This window comes from Apodemus sylvaticus, chromosome 5, assembly GCF_947179515.1.
Source record: "Apodemus sylvaticus chromosome 5, mApoSyl1.1, whole genome shotgun sequence".
NCBI lineage: Eukaryota > Metazoa > Chordata > Mammalia > Rodentia > Muridae > Apodemus > Apodemus sylvaticus.
Window position 1 is genome coordinate 15,127,420 of NC_067476.1, and position 22,248 is coordinate 15,149,667.

General features: G+C 42.5%; 1 protein-coding gene across 2 annotated transcripts; it reads right to left on the reverse strand.

The window, feature by feature from the left end:
- Nucleotides 1–2,836: 2,836 nt before the first annotated feature.
- On the reverse strand, nucleotides 2,837–22,247 carry Rbm18 (RNA binding motif protein 18). 2 transcript variants are annotated; one of them, XM_052182356.1, is made up of 6 exons: nucleotides 22,149–22,247; nucleotides 19,266–19,394; nucleotides 12,310–12,436; nucleotides 9,219–9,305; nucleotides 7,404–7,489; nucleotides 2,837–4,743 (listed from the first exon to the last, which is right to left on the reverse strand). In XM_052182356.1, exons 2-6 carry the CDS (start codon nucleotides 19,376–19,378, stop codon nucleotides 4,584–4,586), a joined length of 573 nt encoding a protein of 190 aa, XP_052038316.1. In that variant the 5' UTR covers nucleotides 19,379–19,394; nucleotides 22,149–22,247; the 3' UTR covers nucleotides 2,837–4,583. The 2 variants fall into 2 exon arrangements, with proteins under 2 accessions (XP_052038316.1, XP_052038317.1); XM_052182357.1 differs by having other exon boundaries at nucleotides 19,266–19,384; nucleotides 22,149–22,244.
- Between the last annotated feature and the right edge of the window lies 1 nt (nucleotide 22,248).

Genomic DNA, 22,248 nt, shown 5'->3' on the forward strand with positions numbered 1-22,248 from the left:
ATGTGGAGAAAAGGGAAAGTAACAACATTGATTGCATACCATTATGTCATCTGCTTCCTGTACTTTCTGTAGTTACTATGGTGGTATCTATGGTTGTGGAAGAAGTGTGTTTCCTCCACAGGAAGACATTTCCAATAACTGGGCAGTTTAGAGCAGATATGTATATACTTTAGGCTTTGAGAACCCATGATTTTTGTTGTAACCACTCAAATGTTGCTAGAGTGAAAAATGGCCTGAGTTATTACGTGAATTCATGAGGACATCTGTGTTCTAATTAAAACTTCCTTGGACCCTGAAATCTGATTTTCATGTGCCACAAGATAATAGTCTTTGACTTTTTCCCTCAACCACTTACATTCGCAGCTGTACAGAAAGAGACAGTATATGTCACTCTGCCGAGGCACCACCCACTTGGGGAGATGCTTGTAGGCCTGACATAGTTAAGATTCTACCTAAAGCTCTTCTATTGTGCTGTGTTTGAAGAACATAATGACGTACACGAGGCAGGCTACCTTAGAGTTAAAGGAAAGAGGTTAATTTCAGCATTGTTCTGGAGGTCCACCAGCAGTCAAGGGATTGCATGTAATGACGGTCTTCTTACTGACAGGGTCTTGAGGTTTACATGTGAGCTATGCATGAGTCATGGGGAGTAAGCATGTACACATGTATCTCCTGGTTTCCCTCTCCTTCCTTGTCCCCTCTTCATTTTCCATTTATTTTTCTTGAGACAGGGTCTCACTATGTTGCTGGTTTGGAACTCACTATGTAGATCAGGCTGGTCTTGAAGTCACAGACATTCACCTGCCTTTATATTTCGAGTGTTGAGGTCGAAGGTGTATGCCACCACACTTAGTCCAACCTCTTGACACTTCACAATGGGGTTTCAGCCTCACCACATGAAGGACACACTGAAACAGGAACTTCTATTAACTGTAGGATCCTGTGTAAGTCCCATCATCTCTCTGGGTTTCCCTATTTTCCACTTGGATCACTAAAGAGTGACGTAGGATGGTCTTACAAATCTCTTTAACTTTCAAGCAACTGAGATCCTAGTATCTCACTCAGCAATTCCACTGAGCATGTTACAAGACAGGCACTGTTTAAAAGTCTGGTGACATAGCAGTGATGATGTTATTTTTTGAAGTCAACATTATATTTAAACGGAGGACAGATATCCAATTATATAGAATGTTGGGTAGTGGTGACTTAGTTCTATTTAGAAAATAAGGCAGCGAGAAGTGTAAAGTGGCAGGGGTGTAATTTTGACAGGAGGCCAAGGGCAGCCTCTTAATCACTGACACGTGAGGAGAGAAATGAGCAGATGGTGTAGGCTCAAGAGCATCTCAGGCAACAGCCGCGGCTAATGGAACCTCTTAGGGAGTTATTCCCTTGTACCCAGAGGAACAGGGAAGCCACTATGGCTGAGGACAATGACCAGCGGGGGAAGAGGCCATGCAGGAGACGGTAGCTAAGCACAAGTCATTTGGGACCATATAGATCTTTGGATTATATTCTAGACGTGATGGAAAGCCATCAAATGTTTTTTTTTTTTTTTTTTTTTTTTTAATTTAAAGTTTAAAAAGTCTTGCTATGGTCTCTCCAAGACTTTCTGGACTTAAGTGGTTCTACTTCTCTCAAGTAGCTTTGACTACAGATACAACTACTGTATATAGCTTGAGAATGACATTTCAAAAGAATTTGAAAAAAAAAAAAAGGCTTGTTGGGTCTTGTGACAAGATTTGTTAGCCCAGCTGCTTGAGGTCTGCAACACAAGCTCAAGGCCTACTTGGGTTATTGCATGAGATACTTTCTCAACATGAAAACACAGGTAAAGGGCTAAGTATGTAGTTTAAAGAGCACTTGTCTAATGAATTCAAATCCCTGCATTTAACTCCCTCAGTTCAAATCCTCTCGATGGGGTCAACTTTAGAGGTGGTGGGAAATTAGCAAGGCATTGCAAGATGGACTAGATAGGAGCAAGAAGAAAAAAAGAGAGAGAAATCAAAGACAGATTTGTGGGGTTCAAGTATTTTAGGAACATGGTGATTTCACAGGAAATGTTTAACATTTAGTTTATAAGGCAAGAATACCTTGCTCTTTTATGCACTAGTATAAAAATCAGAAATGGGTGGATGGGTTTGGAAGTTAGCTGCTCACCTTTGTAAATAAGAGATAGGGTTGTAGAATGCATGGCTTCATAAAACCAGGGCTTTCCCAATTTACAACATGCTTTGTGTAATGTCTTCTCAGGTGACCCTTCCCCCAAACACTGAGGTGCCAAGTACAGAAATCCAACAGGTTAGAGTAATACCATGTGTCTGAGGATACATCACACCTTCCCCCTTAGTATTCCCATCAACCCTCCACTCCTACCTAAGTCTCCCCATCAATTCTCCACTCAAATAAGTCAAAATTAAAAGCGAGATGATTTTTGACAAATAGCAACCAAAGAATAATTTCAAAGTACAGATGATCTCTTAATAGCCCGGGTTAACACCTGTAATTCAAAGCTTCTCATCAGACCCTTTCAACATGTTTACAATGTGCATATTCATTAAGTGAAAACTTGTACTTAGAGAGAAGGAACATTCATGATACATGCAGGGACTTCAATCTCCCATTCTCCTTTCAGCCACCTGTGCCAAGAGACCACTTAGTCCCCTTCCCCACCTCTAATGGCAAGGATGGGCAGGCCAAGGGATGACGAGACTTGGTCCGTGGAGCCTTCTGGAGAGAAGGCCCTTGAAAGCAGCACATCATGTGGATAAGCTCCTGGCTGATCTGAGTGGAGCCCTGGGATCCAGGACATGGATGAAAGACGATAAGACCACAAAGATACCGTCTTGCGTTTATTCACATAGAGGGGTAAGAATTGGTACAAATCATAGACATTGTTTAAATACAAATAAATAGTTCTAGATTCTAAAGAAACAACTGTAGATAATCCTAAGTGTTCTCTAGGTTCCTATTAAAAATAGAAGGCTATTGGCATCAAATTCTACTCCACCACAACCCTTTGAGAACTTAAGGATGAAATGGTGAATTCTATATTCTAAGAAGTCACCAGACAAATAGGAGCCAGTGTTCCCACTTCCCTGAACGAGCTCCCAAGTGGAAGGAGAGTTTCCTGCATCACAGATACACACAACTGATAAATCTGGGACTTACTTAGTATCTAAAGATAGCTAAAAAAGACCGGCCTTGGGAAAAGCAGTAACAATTCATCTGAAGCAGTTCTGTGGATTCTGAAACCCCAGAGGTCAAGTCAAGAGTCTTAACCCTAGGAAGACTTGAGTCTCTACAATCCAAGTCATCATGGGTGGCACCTGTGGTGAGCGACAGTGATCTGCTCAGTGAAGAATGCTGCTGCTAATGAAACAAAAACTCTTGTCAGGCCTGGTACCAAAGTGATCAGCACTGAGCTGAAGAAACACATTCCCAAGGCTGTCTGTTTATGTACTTCTCTATACTACCATATTCAGTACGTCCAAAAAGACAAAGACATCTGGAGAGAAGCATGCTGTCAGAATAACGTTCACTTTTAAGCCGTGCAGTCTTCCAAAAGGACAGAGCATGTGTGGCTGCTCTGGTCTGGGGCCTGAGCACTGGCTGCTGACTCCTGCTGCTCACTGCACTTTCCTTCTCAGCTGCAACAAGGTCACTCAGCTGCTTCCTACAGCCCACACCACTGTGAGAAAGGAATAGTTGACAGTAACCACCAATACAGCAAACTTTAGGTTTTCAAAGAAATTCTGCTTTTCTACTTAGACTGATCATGATACAGTTCTAACTGGAACAACCTCATGCTATAAAACAATCTCATGCAGTAAGTGTATTAAAATCCAGGTTAGTAATAACATTTGATATTATAGAAGGCAAGGTCATTCAGATTCGAAACCATGATTGACAAAGAATAAAAGCTGGATTTCCAAATAGAGTATCTGCTGTGGTATAAAACGTTAAATGTGATTCTATACTTTGTTGACATAAACAATTTAAGACATATACCACATTTTCCTAATTGAGATTTGGAAATAATAAGCATAATTCTTAAACAGAATATTGCTACAATATTCACTCAAGGGATCAGCTGCTTTTTGCCAAGAATTCTTTTTAGTCCAACTGAAGGATTTCCACAGTACATTCTTAAACAGTTCTAAAAATGACTGAGAACGTCTCTCATTTCCCACCCTCGCCCTTATTTTTTGTTTATGTTGAAGAGATGTGTACACATAAAAAGGCTAAAAGTTTTTGGTGGATGTTAGTAAATTTAGTTTCCTGATTAAGTGCTTGTTTCTCTCTGGCACACTGTGTTTCTGGGGTTACAAATCCAAACAATGCAGCCAACTAGAGCATCTCAGTGTACGAATCACAGTTTGGACACATTCCTATTTATTCTGGATGATGCTCAACTCCACACATAGTTCAGGGAAGACACATCCATATGATACCCAAACATGCTATGTCACCAGCGTAACAGACTGTGCTCTGTTGGTAGTACCATTCACATCTACAAAGCACAGAGGCGAAGGACTTCAGACATGGAGACCTTTTGCTTCTGTTGCTCTGGTAATTCACGATCATCATCTTCGGGACTTCCAGGCTGTTCTAGAGTAAGGAGTAGTCCTTTTTTTATCAGGCGGTTTAAAGTAGGAATAAACAGGCGCTGCTGGGTACTCTGCATCAGGATTTTCTGCCATCATTTTCAGCTTTGCTTCAATGGCTTTTATCTTTGCGGTGACACTGGAAAGCACAGCAGAGGGTCAGAGTGGGCCGAGGTACATTCAGGAAACGCTAGCATCTCTCCCCTTCTAATGCTGATGTGTGTTAGGGAAGCATTCGACATAAAATTATAAATATGAAACAAGAAAAACGAAGCCTGAAAACCAATTATGTTTTTATAAGCCCAGGCAGAGTTTTGCATGTCATATACCCTTACATAGTCAGCCCTGAGACAGAGACTTTAGGCACTATCTCAGTGCTTGTCAGAAAGTAAACAAAAGACAGGACTGACAATCGTGTTAAAGGTAGGTTCTATTTCTTATTTTGCAAATGATAAATGGCTCTTGAGTGAGAGTTGAGATGTGGATACAAACTGGCTCAAAGGTCCATGTTATTAACTAATACACACTACATCTTTTCAGACACTGAGTAATATTTTTTTTTCAGTCTTATCAAGTCTTCTATTTTTAGAAAAATCTTTTATTTTATGTGGCTGTTTGACCTGCATATATGTTTGTGCCTGATACCCCCAGAGTCTAGAAGAGTGCATCAGATCCCTAGAACTGGAGTTACAGATAGTTATGAGCCACCATGTAGGTGTTGGGAATAGAACCTACATTCTCTGGAAGAACAGCTAGTGTTCTTAACCTCTGAACCATATCTACAGCCCGAGTTTATTTTTATTAAAAAATATGTTACAATGAGCCAGATACCCATCACTGTCAGGACTTTATTGCTTCCAGTCCTTATTAAATAACCCAAGAAGGATTGCCCTCGGGATTTTATGGGATAAATACAAAGAGGCATAAATGTGCCCAGGGGCTCACAGGGCTCACAAACTGTAGGATTAGGATTCAACCAGTCTCTTTGTCACAAAGCCTTTGTTTTCCCTCTGCATCAGAGAGGAAGTGGTGTAGCTCTGCAGACACAGAGAGGATGAAGTGGGGGATGCTGCAGAAGCCGGGAGGCATTTACTTCTCCCTGGATCGAACTGCAAAGCACTCAGGTGATAGTGCAATGCCTCACGGGCTCCCCATGTCTCATGCCTGATGCTGTCAATGGTCTATGGCGCCTAAGGAGGCTCACGCGGTCTTCTGAGACCTGAGCACGGCATGCAGCAGTTGAACATATTCCCTTACACGCCTGTGAGCAACCAATTAAGAACTAAGTCAACAACAAGGGCCAAACTTGGGGAAAGGCAGATGCTTTCCCTGTATACGTGTATCCAAACGTCACGTGGACCATACAAAAACATGCATTTTTTGAAATTCATGCTATCAAAGTAGCTCTACATTTTATTTCTAAGTGCATTACATTGTGTTACAAAGATGTACTTTGGTCTTTCTTCCATCTGCATGAGTCACAGGGAAATACCCTCCTCTACTGAAGCACAGTCGTAAACACAGACTGAACGACTTCTATTAAAGAGTAGATGGAAAGCACCAGGCTGTGGCGAACTAGCTGCAAGCAGAGGACAGTTAAAGCCATGCTCACTCTCACAGGGGACCACGGGCATCAGCTAGAGAGCAGGACAGAAGCTCAGTCTGTGACAGCAGAGCTTGAGCTATGGGGATGATGGGACATGGATATGAGCTCTCAATGTACCATTAATTTCAATCTCTAGACCATCTCTCTCCCCTTGCACTTTAGTGATGCATTAACTCCGTGTGGCTCAGTGAACAGCACTTGTGAGGGCACATGCTTCCTTCCTGTCTGGTATCCCATGTAAGCAGGTATGGCAGTTTATAACCTTGCACTGAATGAGCGTTTAAGTGTTGACTTCCGGTCAGTGGGTGTCCCCCACACACCTCTGCTCTCCTGAGGCATCAAAATGAGTCTTATCATGTGTCACCTGGGGATTCTGAAGCAGGAAGCCAAGGATGGCCCATAGGCCTGTTTTTAAATTCTGGTTCTATTACTTTACTACCAGCATGGTTTCAGCAGTGGTATTTCACTTTTCTAAGCTTCAGTTCTTCCATATGTGAAATGCTTTTTATGGTATTAAAGTATATACTCTAAATAAAGTACTTAGCATAGTTCTTGCTATAGACAGTTCAATAGATCCTGACTATTGTTACTGTTATTGTTAATTTTTTTCCCTAAGCTACAGTGCAAAGAAAGAAAAAACAAAAACCAACAAAATCCCCAAACACCACACACACACACAACTGCTTCTGCTTAGCCACCCACTGAACTCCCCTTCCCTACACAACTCTTAGTGCCCCTGTTTTGAATTAACTCCAAAGAAGCAGCTGACAAGCCATACAAACTGGAACAAAACTATTATAGTTGCTGCAAGGATACATAGAATAAAATGTCTACAAACATAAGAGAGTCCATGGTCCGGGAGGAATTAAGCAAGCACCAAGACAGAGGTCTCATTAGAATGCTTGTTTTCAGAGTCAGGGCTGTGTGTGATATATCTCCCAGTGCTAGCTCAAGGAGCAGTGTGTGATCATTAAACCTGTTCTTTTTTCAGTGAATGAATTCTATAAATGGTGGTACCTGGTACCTGATTATGGTGGGGGAGTGTGGAAGAAGAGGAAATATATACTGAATGTATCTCTCTCAACAACAACAGATCTGTGATTCTACTCTAGATTAAGAGCCTGTAGATTCACTATGCTATAAATGGAAGTATTTAGAAACAGTTCATGACAGTCCTACAGATGACACCTTACCTGAGGTTAGACTGAGCAGGTTCAGTGCTTGAGGATGGCTCAAGACTGATGGGAAGGATCTTATCATTCTTGTTATGATCATATCTCTGAAAGTGAATAAAAGGGTAAATTATTTCACCTAGGCAGAAATCAGTTCTGACAGTAAGTACTACATGGGTTAAGACATGCTAATCCTATCCAGTTTATCATCAGCATATTTCTAGGCAATCTTAGGCCTGCTTTATATTTAATATTAATGCAAAAATTTTGTCCTAGAAAAAGAAATCAAGAAGTCAGTCTTTTTGGGAAGAGAAAGAATTTCCCAGCAAAGAATTTCATTGCTCAAATTCACAGATGGTACAAATGCACAGCAGGGCTGCCCTCTTATATTCTTACAGCTGCCCTATAATGCCTCTTACAGTATTTGTTTTATTCAAAACACTTTAAAATTCTGTTAGATTCTGCAAAGTACCAAGCATAATACTCAACTCTTAATAGGCCTGAGTGGAGAAGAGGAGTAGTAACAACATTCAGTGGCGGATACAGAAAACATTACATAGGAAAGGAGTTTAATTTGATGTCAGATAATTACATACTTGTTGTGAAACTAAGTGCAATCCTGAAGAGCAATCAGGAGCCTCTGGTCAGAGAGGAACCACGAGGTAGAGATTTCATATGAAAGACAGGATGAAGGGTGATTTCTCCTGCCTGCCCCTTCATGAGATGCAGGATGGGAAACACTAGCCACTTTGGCAAATGAGACATAGTCTTATTCTGAGCAAATTCTGTGTCTAAGACACCAAGTGTGCCTGCCCCATCATGACCTGGAATGTGCACAGGCCTCACAGCTTATACAACTTGATTTTCATCAAGGATATGTTCTTCAGATGTCAGTTTACTCTGAGTTCTTACAGGGAAGTGTGCTGGGCAGCAGGCAGCACGCCTCAGATCAGAACCTGGGTTTATCTAGCTAAGAGCAGAAGACCCAGCTCTGACAGCCACATATCTGTCTGCTGGTAGGTTGGCAGCAATGGTTGTCTTGAATCCACACGCCTTACCACCTGTGTGCCACTGGAACACAGTACCTTTTCATTTGTTTTGTTTTGTTTTAAACAGAGTTTCTTTGTGTAGCTCAAGCTGTCCTGGAATTTGCCCTATAGACCAAGCTGTCCTAGAACTCACAGAAATCCACCTGCTTCTGTCTTCCAATTGTTGGGATTAAAGGCGTGTGCCACCATAGCCTGGCTAGAATACCTTTAAAAAAAATAGCCACAGCTTTTATAGTACCTTTCCCCAAGAGACCAACTATACAATGGGCACGGCAGTGTGCCATTTTTCAAGGCCTGGAATCATAGGCTCTGCAAAGTTCCATAAACCCACACTCCATTCTCCCAACCTCTGCAGGAGAAAGACTGCAGAGGCACAAAGAACCTACCCACTTCTCAAGTATTTAGAACAATAAATACATGCAAACTCTCCTTAGAGATGTGAGGCTGGGAAGAGCCCATTAATGTCTACAGTGACGACTTTTAAAATAGATTCCCCCAAGAACAATTCCCATTTAAAAAAAAAAGATGGAGGTCTCAGTGTACACATTAGCCACATGCAAAAATCAGTCAAAGCAGGATCTGTGAACATGTGCAGAGAAACAATGAAGGAACTTACTTCCTCTTGAGAAGTTTTCAAGAGAAAAGTCTGGCAAGACACATGGTAAATTTTAACAGGAGAGCAAAGCACGGTGTGGTTCAAATAGGCTGGATGTAATGGAGAGTGGGGGCTGTTCTTTAGACTCAGCTAGGATGCGGTGCTTTGCTGTCTGTCTCCCCATAGACTTACCTTGACTTGAGCGTGGGCCCATCGTACCACTAGCTTCTTAGACAGTGCCAGCTTGCCATTGAGACACTGGATGGCTTGTTCTGCTTCCTGCCCAAGACAGACAAGAGTCAGTCAGAAATTTAAACACTTACCAGTTGTCTGTGTTCTCAAGGGCCTCAGTAAGTTTCAATAGCTGGGTTTCTAACCATATTGCCTTTGTAAGTTGGTTTATAAATCAACTTGGCTTATAATTAATTTTAAATGGTAAAACAACAATAACATATTTTATTATATGTTATTATATAACATAACATCAAATTTTAAAATGAAACAAAATTTCACTTCCTGTCATATGTTGGTAGTACAGTATTTGGCAGGTACTTAAAGAGTCTGCATTTGTCATCTGTAAAATACAGTCACTAGTACTTGTTCCTCAGTGGTGGCTATGAGTCTTCAGAGGGCATGACAAGCAGGGAGCACTGGAGAGGCCCCTCCTATGTGAGCTGACAGCACCGCCCTCTCAGGTGCTATCGCTCCACACACATGCTTCAGCTGGGGTGCAGACTACATCACAAACCTGCGCTCACTCAGGAGCTCTGGCACCATATCTTTGACTATAGCTCCAAGGATAAGAAAGAAATCAGGCCGGAAAAGGCTTGGCTAACCCAAGAGACTGAGTGAGCTGTCTGTGCGAGTCAGCCTGTGCAGCTGGTTTTCAGCACACACGCTCTTCTGGCCCTTTCCTGATCAGATACAGCAGCTACAAGGTAAAAAGGAAGGCCTAAGTCTGGAGAAGTCACTCAGCAAACCTGGCTAGACTTTCCCATCCTGACGAACCATGGGAGTCCACGAGGCATTCAACTGAATGCACCCCACATGTAATAGGTAGGGGTGAAGAGGCCCAAGGGGAAGACTGTAGCAGCAGGAGTGTGGAGGTCAAGGAGTAGTACACATAAAAGCACACCACTCTGGTCTCAGCAGTGAGGCTCCAGCCCTCAGCAGCCATCTAGTCCTTGAACGTTTACTCACTATCCACTGTGTATCTGGCCTGTGCTATTCACAGGCTCTAAGAATGCTCCACCACAGCATGCAGAGTGCTACACAGGACACATACTTTGTTTCACTTGCAGGGCTAGAATGTCCATGTTCTCTTAGCTTTAAAGTATCAGCAGCAGTAGAGGCCCACAAGGGATAAGCATTCTAAAAGAACAATTGCCATTTCTGTACACTGTTTCAAAGTTCACAAATTTAATACTAAATGCCAACTCTGATGTCACATGTATATTTACCTATCCTCATAGTCTCTCCAAATGCAAAAGAAAACCTCGCACTCTTCCCCATTTTTAGGTAAAACTGAGGCCAAAAGAGACTTGATCAAAGTTTAAATAAAAAATACAGGAATATAAAGTATGTTTTGTGCCTACTAGTCCAGGGTTTTTAAACATATGTTCCTACCATGACCTCTGGTTTCAGTTGTTGGCAGGAATCCTCATCACTCTATCAAGGAAAAAACACTTAAAATGGTTATCATATGAACATCCTTTAATTGCTTCCAAAAAGGAGTAGACAACTAAAATAACATTTCATTTGTTGCCTAGGATATCTGTAAAAAAATGAGAGGAAATAGAAAACTCTCAACACTGACTGGTGAGGATAAATGATGCCCTCGTGCAATCTTAGAACTCTCTGACACATCATTTCTGGTAGGAATTCTGGCAACTCTATCTTTTCTCCTTACTATGTACAGTCATGTACAACTATGCCCAGCTGTGGCAACTACATTAAGGAAAATTATGCCTATGCCTTGTTTTGTTTTGGTTACTTGAGACAGGGTTTCTCTGTGTAGCCCTGGCTGTCCTGTAACTCACTCTGTAGACCAGACTGGCCTCGAACTCAGAAATCCACCTGCCCCTGTCTCCCAAGCACGGGCATAAAACACATCAATCTGCATGGCTAAAAGTGATGCCTTTTGGTGATGCCATTCATTCCATTTCCCTAAATGCAGTTGTTGGGTTAGAGCTATAACCCCACTCTATAATGTTTATATAGTAAGTCGCTGCTGGCAATTCAAACAGCTAACCACTGAGGTTCAGGTAACATGATCCCATGTGATATTATGCAGTCACTAGAACTTAGGGCTCTCTCTGTCTCTCTCCCCGGTCCCCCTTCTCTCCCCTCTCCCTCTCCTTCTCTCCCCCTCCCTCCCCTTTCTCTCTCTCCTTGGCTGGACTGGAGCTTACTATAGAAGACCAGGCTGGCTTCAAATGCAGAGATCCCACCTGCATCTGCTTCCTGAGTGCTGGGATTACAAATGTCAGCACACCATACAGCACCTGATGCTTACTTTTAATCTCTAAGTCACATGTGAAACACAAATCTGCGATCCAGATCACTGAAGATCAACACGTATTACTGAGCAGGGTTATGTCATGGGTATTTATCTTGATAGCATGCATTAAACCCTGGGTTTAACATAACCCTGGGTTCACATAGGCGTGATGGAGTGTGGCTTTAATTCCAGCACTGAGGAGGCAGAGGCAGGCACTCTGTGAGGGATTACATATTGAGGTTGTCTCAAAGGGGAAAAAAAAAATAGGAGTAGACATACTGGCCTTGGGTCTAATCCCAACATCACACAAATAAAATTTGTATGCATCATTTGAGACTGAGAATCTCTCTCTCTCTCTCTCTCTCTCTCTCTCTCTCTCTCTCTCTCTCTCTCTCTCACACACACACACACACACTTTGAACATGTGTATATAAATTATGCATGCACATGAGTAATATGAGTAGTGTGTGGGCCCATGCATGTGCACATGTAGTAGCAAGGCCAATGTTGAATGCATCCCCCCACCCCACTGCCCATCACCTGTGTTTTGTGGCAGTCTCACTGAATCTGTAACTCGAGAGACTGTAACTCTCTTGAGTCCAGGAGGGGGATGCTTGCCAAGCTGTACTACTTAAATCACTGGGGGAAGGACATAGCCTTTAGCTCGGCGTGAGGTGCAGACAATAACCAGATGTGACTCCTGCCCATGTGGTCTGGTGGTCAAGAGATATGAATGGATTATGACAGAGTGCAGACTACAGGAGGTGGAGGGGGTGCAATTACCTGCTTAGTTTCGAAGTTAACAAAACAGTACCCTCGGGGCTGGCCCTCCAAGGCACCCGACTTGTGGAAGAGGAAGTCAAACTGCTTCACCTTGCCAAACCTCTGGAGGAGCTTGAGGAGGTGGTATCTGTGGAGACAGAAGAGCCAGGAGTTCACTCAGGGGATGCTGCTGGCTGCTCAGCCTCAAAGGTAAGATAAAATAAAAGCGGGAGGCAAAAAAGTTCCCTGGCTAACGCCCTATGCTTTCCTACAAATGGCTCTTAGTTTATCTGGGAAACAGGACTGTTTGCCTCTATTTGGAGTGAGAACTAGAATGGACATGCCTTCAATGCATCTGTCCAACACAAAATACCAAACAACAAAACCACACGTAACAAACAGCTGTCTGGCACACACTATTTGTTTTTCTTTTGGAGAAAAACTCAAAAACAGTGTCTATCTATTTATTTTTTAATTTCTTGGCAATGAAAGAGCTTTTATGAATATCTGTAGTAAGTTCACCAGAAGCTAAACCTACCCTGTATCAAAAATAAACAAAGTTGCACAACCATCCCCATTCCACATACAAAAGCCAGTCCTAAAACAGCTCTCTATTACACTTTGTAGCTAATCATTAACTACAAACTGTACCTGAGAGTGACTCTGCTGGAATAAAAACTAAAGTTAGTTGCACTTCCACAGGATTTAAAATGTGACTGGAAATTAGGACAACATGGAAGCCAAACAAGACTGAGGCTGCTCTCACCATGTAGGGGACACTGGCCAGCTCTGGAACCAGCCAGCCTCAGTTTCTGTAATATAGTATACACTCTGGGGTACAGTCAGATGAGAAGAATCAGGGAAGGAATTTATTCCCGGCAGAGGTTCACCCAAACTACTGCTTTGCCATTCTGCGTATCCCTTTCCTATAGGCCCCACTCTTAATGCTCATTGGTTCCTATAAGGTTTTGAGTTGTTGGTACAGATGTGGCCTTAGCAGGTTGCTGTGGCCAATCTCCATGATCTCCATTCTGACTTCCTGTCATCCGATGCAAGGGTGAGACAAACCAACAGCTCTCCCATTTCCTTTTCCTCTGGCCTTCCTCCTGGCATCCTCTAAGCTATTCAAATGGAGTCAAGGCGTTCTCTAAACAATGCTGTCCCCTTGATACTAAAAAGGTATCAGCCCACATGCTAAATGTGTTACTACTTGGAATTCTACCTCATGGGGAGTCAGGAAAGTCTGCCAGGCACATTTATATTCACATTGTTTTCTAGGAGAAACACACCAAAAGATATTCTTGGGCAAGGTCTCCTTTGGGAAGCAGGGAAGGGAAATATATCACACGCTGCACCCAATCTGACACTGATGTGTATCAATAAGCATGTCCATCATAGTTAATCAGGTGTCTGATATCACCGCAGAAAGATACAATACAGGAGTAGGACTGGGATAGGACAGAAGGTTTTCAAGCCCCACTGTGGACAGTAATGTGGTCCTTTGGACTAGTTTTGAAACAGAAAACAACCATGACCTGGCACTTAATTTCTGTCTCCCATCAGGAAACCTCAATTACCCAGGGAGAATGCAAGACTCTTGGGGGGAGCTGGGAGACACCTCAAACCTCTGTTGTTGATTACTTGCACACGCTTATAGCAAGGCTGTCTCCCCTACAGACTTCAATTCACAGCCACACCTGCTCTTACTACACCCATTCAAGCCTTCACACCATGTCAATGGCACAGAATGGTGGGTCAAATCCATTTAAAACAAAACAGAACTTAAGGCTACTGCGGCACAGCTATCTTTTCATTAGCTCCGTTCTGCTAAATAGCAGGAAGGTAACGCGATTGGCATTTCCTAGGAAATGAATTTTAATTTACTCAGGAAAAAAATGCCAACAGATTATTCATTGTAAAGCTAACAAACACATGCTGCCTGAGAAGTGTGACCTTAAGATTCCAGGAACATCTGCTTAGGTCTGTGTCTTTCAACTTCTCTAAGATTTCTTTTCTTGTTTGATAATTTCTTGAAATTATCGGAACACTGAAACAAAAGGAATGAAATGTTTACTACTTTGCTTCCTGGAGATGGTGACTGCAGGCTCAGATAGTGAAAGAAGCCTGAAGCCTCTTGCTTCCACATCTGCAAGCACTTTCATTGCTGCTGGAGTATGGGAGCTCAGTCCTCAACAGTGGGCTTGCTTCCCTTAATGAAATGTGCACCCTGCTGCCTTGGGAGAGACAATTAGGATACTTGTCCCCCACACACTTCTGTAACCCAATCAGGGCTTTCTTCTCCTAATGAGTCATTAAAATAGCCTTCCTGCCTGGTGGCACAGAAGCAATCACCAGTACAAATGCTAAAACAGATACCTACTATGTGTCAAGGATCTCTATATGAATAAAACTGTTTTCTAGGCCCTCAATGCTGATTAGAGGGAAAAAAAAACCCTATAATCACACCGGGTGGGGTGGGGTGGGTAGGGTGGGTGGGGGGTGGCAGTGAGGAGTGTAGGAAGCCCAAGGAAGGGGGACATCTGAATGCAGTGTTAGTATGAGTGAACTCATACCATGCAACGAGAAAAGTAAAGTCTGGAGGAGAGTAGAGAGGAGGGTCAGGTCATGAGGAATGTGTATACAGGGAATCTTGTTTTGAGATTACAGGAAACAGAGAGGCAACAGAGAGCCAATGAAATGATCTTTAGGATTTTAAAAAAAATTTATATATAGTGTTTTTAGAGAAATTTTTATTTATAGCTATAGAAATTACTGTGAGAATCTCTTTGTCCTGTGCTATACACCTTACTAACTGCTTTATTGTTTCAGACTTAAGGGAGCAAACAGCAAACAAAATGTCATGCAAACCATGGACTGTGAAGAAAGAATGTGGGATGGGCTGAGAGAGAAAAGGGAAACACTGCTGCTACAGGCTTGTGCTTCTATTTCCAGTGAGTCCTGGTTCCCAGTTAAACCCCTGAAAGTCAGCACCAGAAGGACACTTGCACCTGGTGGCCCTTCACCTCATGGCTTTTACTGCAAACTGACTTCTTCGTTACTGCTCTATGGTCAGTAGGCGCTTGAGTTGTTTCCATTTCCCAGCAAGACCTCTCTGGGGCTGAGTCTGAGCCCTAGTGTTATAAAACAAAAATTGCAACACCCTTCAGAATCATCTTTCCTCTCCATTCTTCTTCAATTCCCATTTTTCACATCTCAGACTCACCCACCAATCTCCAAGTTCACTGTCCCATCTGTGTGGGGATGGCAACAGGTGAGTATCTGCCAACTAACCCGCACCCTCAGTCTTGGCCCCTCTAATCCACCTTGCACGTGTGCAGCTGAATCCCCCACTAAAACATTACTGTCTTGATATCGGGTTCTTGTTAAAATCCTCGGGACGTTCCACATGAATTCCAACTTGTCTGAATATAATTTAAAGAGCCCATCTTCACCTGACAGCATTCTACCTATCCAGCTGCCGTCGTTACCATTTAGTACTCATCCTTGCCTAAGTCAAATGGTTCTTTGGGATCTGTTTACACGGAGCCTTCTTTCTGAACCCTGACTTACATACGTTCACGGTTTCCCTCTGCTTAGAAGGCACTATTCACATTTCCACTAATGGTCTCTCTCACATTTACATACAATGCAAAAGTTACTTTCTTATTTTATAAAGCACATTTAATATGTGAATAAGAAAGCCAGCTCTAAGTACAGAATGTCAATTACCATCTAAGATACTAACTTTCTGGCTTCCCTGCTGAAATGAAAGTATTGGTGATATTTAAAGGAAATGTTCTAAGCTTACAGTACAGGTCTCACAGTAATTTAGAAGTTTCCACAAGTTTAAGTTAAAAGCAGGATGCTTTAGGCCATTGATTGCTCAGTTACCCTGACTACCAGACCATCTGAGGGAGGTGCAGTAAACTAGGAGGAGGAAGCTAGAGCTATCATAAACTGCTCTGTAAATTGAACCAACTCATGTAACTTCCCTTTTCCTATAAAAAATGGCTAATCTGTTCCACTTACCTAGGCTGTTATGAGGTAAAATAACAGGACTTCATAGAGAGTTAGAGGAAATGTTTGTGCTATTCAGTTGAACATTCTCACTTTATAAAACTATGAATTACAAAGAAGTCGAGGCATCAGAACACAGTGGGAATTAGTGGGATTCAGTGGCTTGACTACTGCTGTAAGAGCAAGCGCCCACCACTCCTTCAAGAGCTACTTCGTTAACATGAATGCCTCTGGCATGCAGCATAGCTGTCAAACAGTAAGCACTGATAAGACACCATGCTCACAAAAGCTCAATCTTACAATACAGCAGTATTTGGGAGTGGTTGTATTTTAATTATTCATGTAAGTTCACAATATCTAACACATCAGAACAGGATCCAAGAGTTTATGTAACTGAACTGTGGGTAAGGAATCACCACGAGTGCAAAGAGCATAATGTTTGGGTGCTAGACTGTCATACTCCTGAAAAAAGACTGAAGGATATCCTAGTATAACTTAAGAACCACCCAGATTAATAATCAAAAGACACAGATACACACAGAACAGCCAGAACTAATGACAATAGATGTGGGGAAAATGAATGACACATTGCATTGTTCAAATGCTGTCTGAAAAACTACCATTAAGGCTGGAGATTGCCCAGTGGTTCAGAGAATGGATGTTCTTCCACAAGACCTGGAAACTACTCCCAGCACCCATATGGTGGCTTACAACCATCTGTAACTTTATTTCCTCCAGGGGATCTGATGCTCTCTTCTGCTCTCCTGGGGGCACTAGACATACATGTGGTACTCCAGACATACATGCAGTCAAAACGAACCTGTGTATATAAAATAACAAAAGCAAAATACCACCCCCTACGATTGTATTAGATGTTCTTGTAACTAGTCCTGACAGTTTCCTGAAAAGAAGCAAGAGAATATTTTTAAAGGACAAACACTCAGAGCAACTTCTGAAAGATATTAAGAACTAAGGTTAAGGAGCTGAGCTATGAAAGAGAAGGAAGGCTCTGGTGAAGAGGAAATAGCAGGAAGTGGCAGCAGTGTTTGCTTGGGCAAGCTTAATTAGGAGACTGGAAGACATTCTGCAAACTTTCCTTGCTAGTCATTGTTAGATTAGAGATTTTGATTCAACTGACAACACAAGTATCCTGTGTTCATACTCCTTCAAGGCCGGGGAGCAACTATGTTAATTACTTAACTAGGTTCATTATTTTCTGCCCTCTGAGTATCTAAAAGTTCAGGTATTTGAGCAACTTGAAGGAAATAATGTCTCTTCAACACTCAATGAAATTTAGCAAAGTGACACTGAGCTTTCAGGTGAATGAACTGCAAACTTTGATATGTAGCTGCTTTTGAAAAATAACTGATGTAACAAATCAGTTTGAGAGACAAATCATTTCACGGTAAGGAAATCATAGAGGGAAAATAGAGAAAATTGTTTTGGCAATACAAAAATAGGGATACTATGGGTGCAGCACAGCACTTTTAGTCAGCAAGGCCCTGACATCCAGTTGGCATTTAACATCTGCCTTTGATGAAGCATGGGAAAGTCTTAATCCAATGTTCCTGTTAAAGATGGAATTCAGGAATACACTCATGCGCTCATTCTGACATAAGCCCTGGAGCAGATCCACTCTGACAAGCAGCAGGAGAGGAGCAGCCCAGGAGCTCAGTACAGAGAACTACAGCCAGCACAACCAGCACTGTTTCCACACTTCAGGTTTCCATTCAGACAAGGAGAGGTGGGGATGGAAACCACTCTGGGGAACATTCCCTTATACCCTGCGTTTTAGATGATGGAAAAATTGACACGAACAGACATTAATGAAGAGCTTGTGCTGATTTACACATCCAAAAGAGGATGTTAATAAATACAATCCACACTCCAGTATGCCAATGGCTACAGTAACATGACATGAAGGCAACATATCTTCAGTATCGCTGTAATTTATATCCAATGATATCTACATTTATCTGATTTGAGCCTATGTAGGTTTAGGAGACAAACTCTGTGTTGTGACATAAAATTACATCTCTTTCCTCTTTCCTAACCCCAATCTTTAAATAAACCTCATCTCATCTCAGACTCAAATGAGAAGGCTCCTCTCTCAAAGCCTTTGTGTTTACTTAGCCCTCTCTAGGAATAATTCTAGGACTTTTGGTTTAGTTCATGCTTGTTTTAAGTACTAATTCCACATGGACAGTCTACTCACCCCTCACTATTCTGCCACCAACCAGCACCCTCACCCCTCCCACCCCCATGGACCTAGTACTTCTCTGCCAAGACATTCCTTTTCACTATAATGGGTCTGAGTGGGAGTGAGGACTCTGAATTCAATTAGTGATGTAATCTTGGGCAAGGTAATTCTGCCTCTTAGAGCCTCATTTCCTTTACTGTAGAGAAAGAGTTGATGGTCAGAGGTCCTCAAGTGATCACAACCCATGGAGCCTGTTTAAACTGCTCAACATGGTGCTGGGCACCCAACAGGCACTCCCATCACTTAGTGAGTGAGTGAGAATCAAAGGCACTAGAGCGCTCTCTATTATCCCTGCCCACTCACTCTCTATGCTTCTGTGGCTGCTCACTGCCACCAGTCAAGTGGGGCCATATGCTTATCACAAAGATCCCAAGATTATTTCTTGTTTCTCCTCTTGGGAGATGAAATATGCCTCAGTTTGCTTTTACAACCATTCTCCAGAAATGCTGGGAATAGAGTTGAACAGTTGACAGAGTCTCACCCTTGTTGACTAGAAAGAAAGAGACTTACACTTGAAGGAAACCAAAGTCATCCTTGCAGTTGTAGAAAAAGTGGGAATAGGCTAAAAGCGGCATCATGTCCCCATCAGAGGAAAATACCAAGAGCACTGAAGGGATCAAGATGCTACCACTGCCCTGAGAAGCCTCCAGAGCATCTGCAGTACATGCTGAGTCTCTCTGTACTTATCAACTGGACTTACTCTGTGATTTTGGGATCCAGGTTGCCAATCCATAATCGGTGTCCTTCTTGTAGAGAGCCCTCTGAAAGGATGGATGCATTCTCCAGGGGAAGAGTTTTGGTTTCTGCTTCCATCAATCTCTAAGAAATACTAAAGGCAATGTGAACATTCGGGCAGGAGAATAAAACAATCGTGTGAGCATAAGACTTCACGTGCAATCCAAACATATATCCAAGAAAGACATGCTCCCTGGGCAGTCTTTTAAAGGCCTGTTATTCCCTAACTGGGGCCCTGGACCAGTTCCCTTGGGACAGCCCTTCTGGCCGCCAGAGTTAGCTTTGAGGATAAAGAGGCATTGCCACTTGGAGAGTCCTAAGTCTTCCTGACTGATGCAGGAGGCCAAAGGCTCTATCATTACATAATACTCCAGGGTGGGGGGGGGCTGCTGGGGGTGGGGGGGTGGGGGGCTGGGAAAGAGTCAGTCTTGATGGTGTTGGAGAGAAGAGGCATGGAAGAGCAGCTCAGGTTCCTGTTCCTCTTGGAGCAATACACATAAAGGGAGGAGGAGGCACAAGAAACAGGAGCAGACTCTCGAGTTGGAGCTGGATTTGAAAGCAGGCTATGCAACTTAGTTAATTATCTAATTTTATAGGCTCCAATTTTCTCAAATGTAAAATTAGAGGCAACTTCTTATTTTACAGGATAGTTGTGAGGATTACTTACATACATAAAAAACAAAAAACACTATATTTAACAACAGTAAGTAGTCAATATATATTAGCCATTGATCAAGTTTACTGTTTTGGTAATGACAAGAGATGGTTCTCCTTAGTTATTACAGTTCACCATCTACTCTTTTTGTGTAAATTACTCTTTGGCAAGTAATTTAACAACTCTTCAGTTTAGTTCCCTCATGAGGACAGCATCTCCTTAAGGATACTATCTGTAGCTTTGCCAAGTTCTATCCCTAAAGCTTTTAGAACATGCTTCTTAAAAGCATTCAAGACTGATAAATTATTACTGGTCTTCATTCCTGAAGGATCTCGTCTCACAGAAAGGAGGATAAGGATTATGAAGGAGGCTGTAATGGAAAGGGCAAAAATACAGGAGCCAGAAGACTTCATCTTAAATTGTTCCATTTCCACTGGAAGTTATTTTTCTTGGGACCTCACTTTCCCTGCTCTTATTTACTTTATCGTCACCGGGTGCTGGAGGGGGCTGTGCTATCACGTAGCACAGGCAGCGGTCAGAAGACAACTTTTAAGAGTTCTCTCTTTTCACTTTTACTTCGGTCATAGGTATTGAACTCAGGCTGTCTTGGTTATATGGGAAGCACTTTTACTGTCTAAGCCATCTTTCTGTTTTTAAAGTAAACTTTGAGGTGCTGGAGAGATGACTCAGTCATTAAGAGGACATGTTGCTCTTGCAGAGGACCCAGGAGTTCAGTTCCCAGCACCCACCTGGGGGCTCACTACCTCCAGTTCCAGGAGCTGAAACACCTTCTTCTGACTTTTGTAGTCACTGCAAACATGTCATGTACATATACAAATGCAGGCAAAAGGCTCACACACACAGAGTAGACACACCTAAAAGATCTGTAAAGATAAACCCTGCTTTTCTTATTTGTTAAGGTTGCTGAGAAGGAAAAAAATGAGTTTATAGATGAAAAATGAAATTTTAATAAATAGACAATGTGATAAAGGATAAAGGGACTGGGAAGATAGCTGTCTATACCAGACTTCAGACCTCCCTGCTTGGAAAACAAACAAACCAAACAAAAAACAACAACAAACAAACAAACAAAAACCAAAATCCAAACCAACCCCCCAAACCAAAAACCAAAACCTGTATCCTTGTACAAAATACTCTCTATTCTCAGAAATTTCTGAAAGGGAAAGAGAACTAAACTTAAAAAGAAAAAAAAAGGCAAAATATTGAAGTAATTATTGACAGATACTGAGGCAGACACTATCATTTAACAGGTCCAGCTTAGCTCCCTTATGAGGACAGTATCTCATTAAAGTCTGTAGCTCTGCCAGGTTCTATCTCTAAAGCCTTTAGAAACATGCTGAGAACTCCTGCAACACCTGACTGAGAAAGCTGGATTTGAATGCTAGAACTTCTGTTGTTCTCAGGTCTAAAAGCAACTGTTATGCCAAAAGACACTTAAAAATGCCAAAGAGGCCTTGTGTCAACAGGAAGAATCCAAGACATGGAGTTGGAGAGACTCGGACTCAAAATCAACTTTTCCAATTACTGTGCCTTTAGCAACAGTCCCTCCCTTAGGTATCTTCCTCGAGATCTCTGCCCCTGTATGTGAATAAAATGGGTTGTTTACTTTTTTGCATGTTTCCAAAATAGGAAAAGCTCCTACAACATAGGGCCTTGATCATAGTTCGATGCCCTGCATATTGTACACTGCCTGGCTCAGACTATTTTCTCAGAGAATGAATGAAACAAAGTCAATTCTCTTCTTTCCATAGATGGAGACAATTATTCCTGCATCACGTGGTCATTTTAAATAAGAATATACATGTGACAGTTCAGCCCAATAATTTTTGAAAAACAAACAGTAAAGGGTAATAAATTAGTATAGGACCACCGGATTGCAAAGGCAGCAACTCCTTAGAGTAACAAGTTCACAAAATGCCAATCTACTCCTCCCAGCTGAGCTGTATCTACTCTGGAAGTCAGGAGGGGGCTGGGGTCGCTTATTCCTACACGCTAACCACAGGGTCAGGCCAGCAACCAAGGTTTCCCGACTCCCGGCAGCAAAGTCACTAATGGGGTTGTTATTTCCGGCCAGAGACAGGACAATCCGGGGCGGGGCCTAGAAGCCTGCGGGTGAGCGCAGTCTTCGCCAAAGCCCCGCGGCTAGGATGGCTCTGAGCTTCGGGTACTCACCCGCTAGCCTCGGAGCTGTGCTCTCAGCTCATACCCCGAAAGCAGCTTCCGACGCTGGGGTCCGAGTGAGGGACGTGAGGTTACCTCTGCCGAGACACCG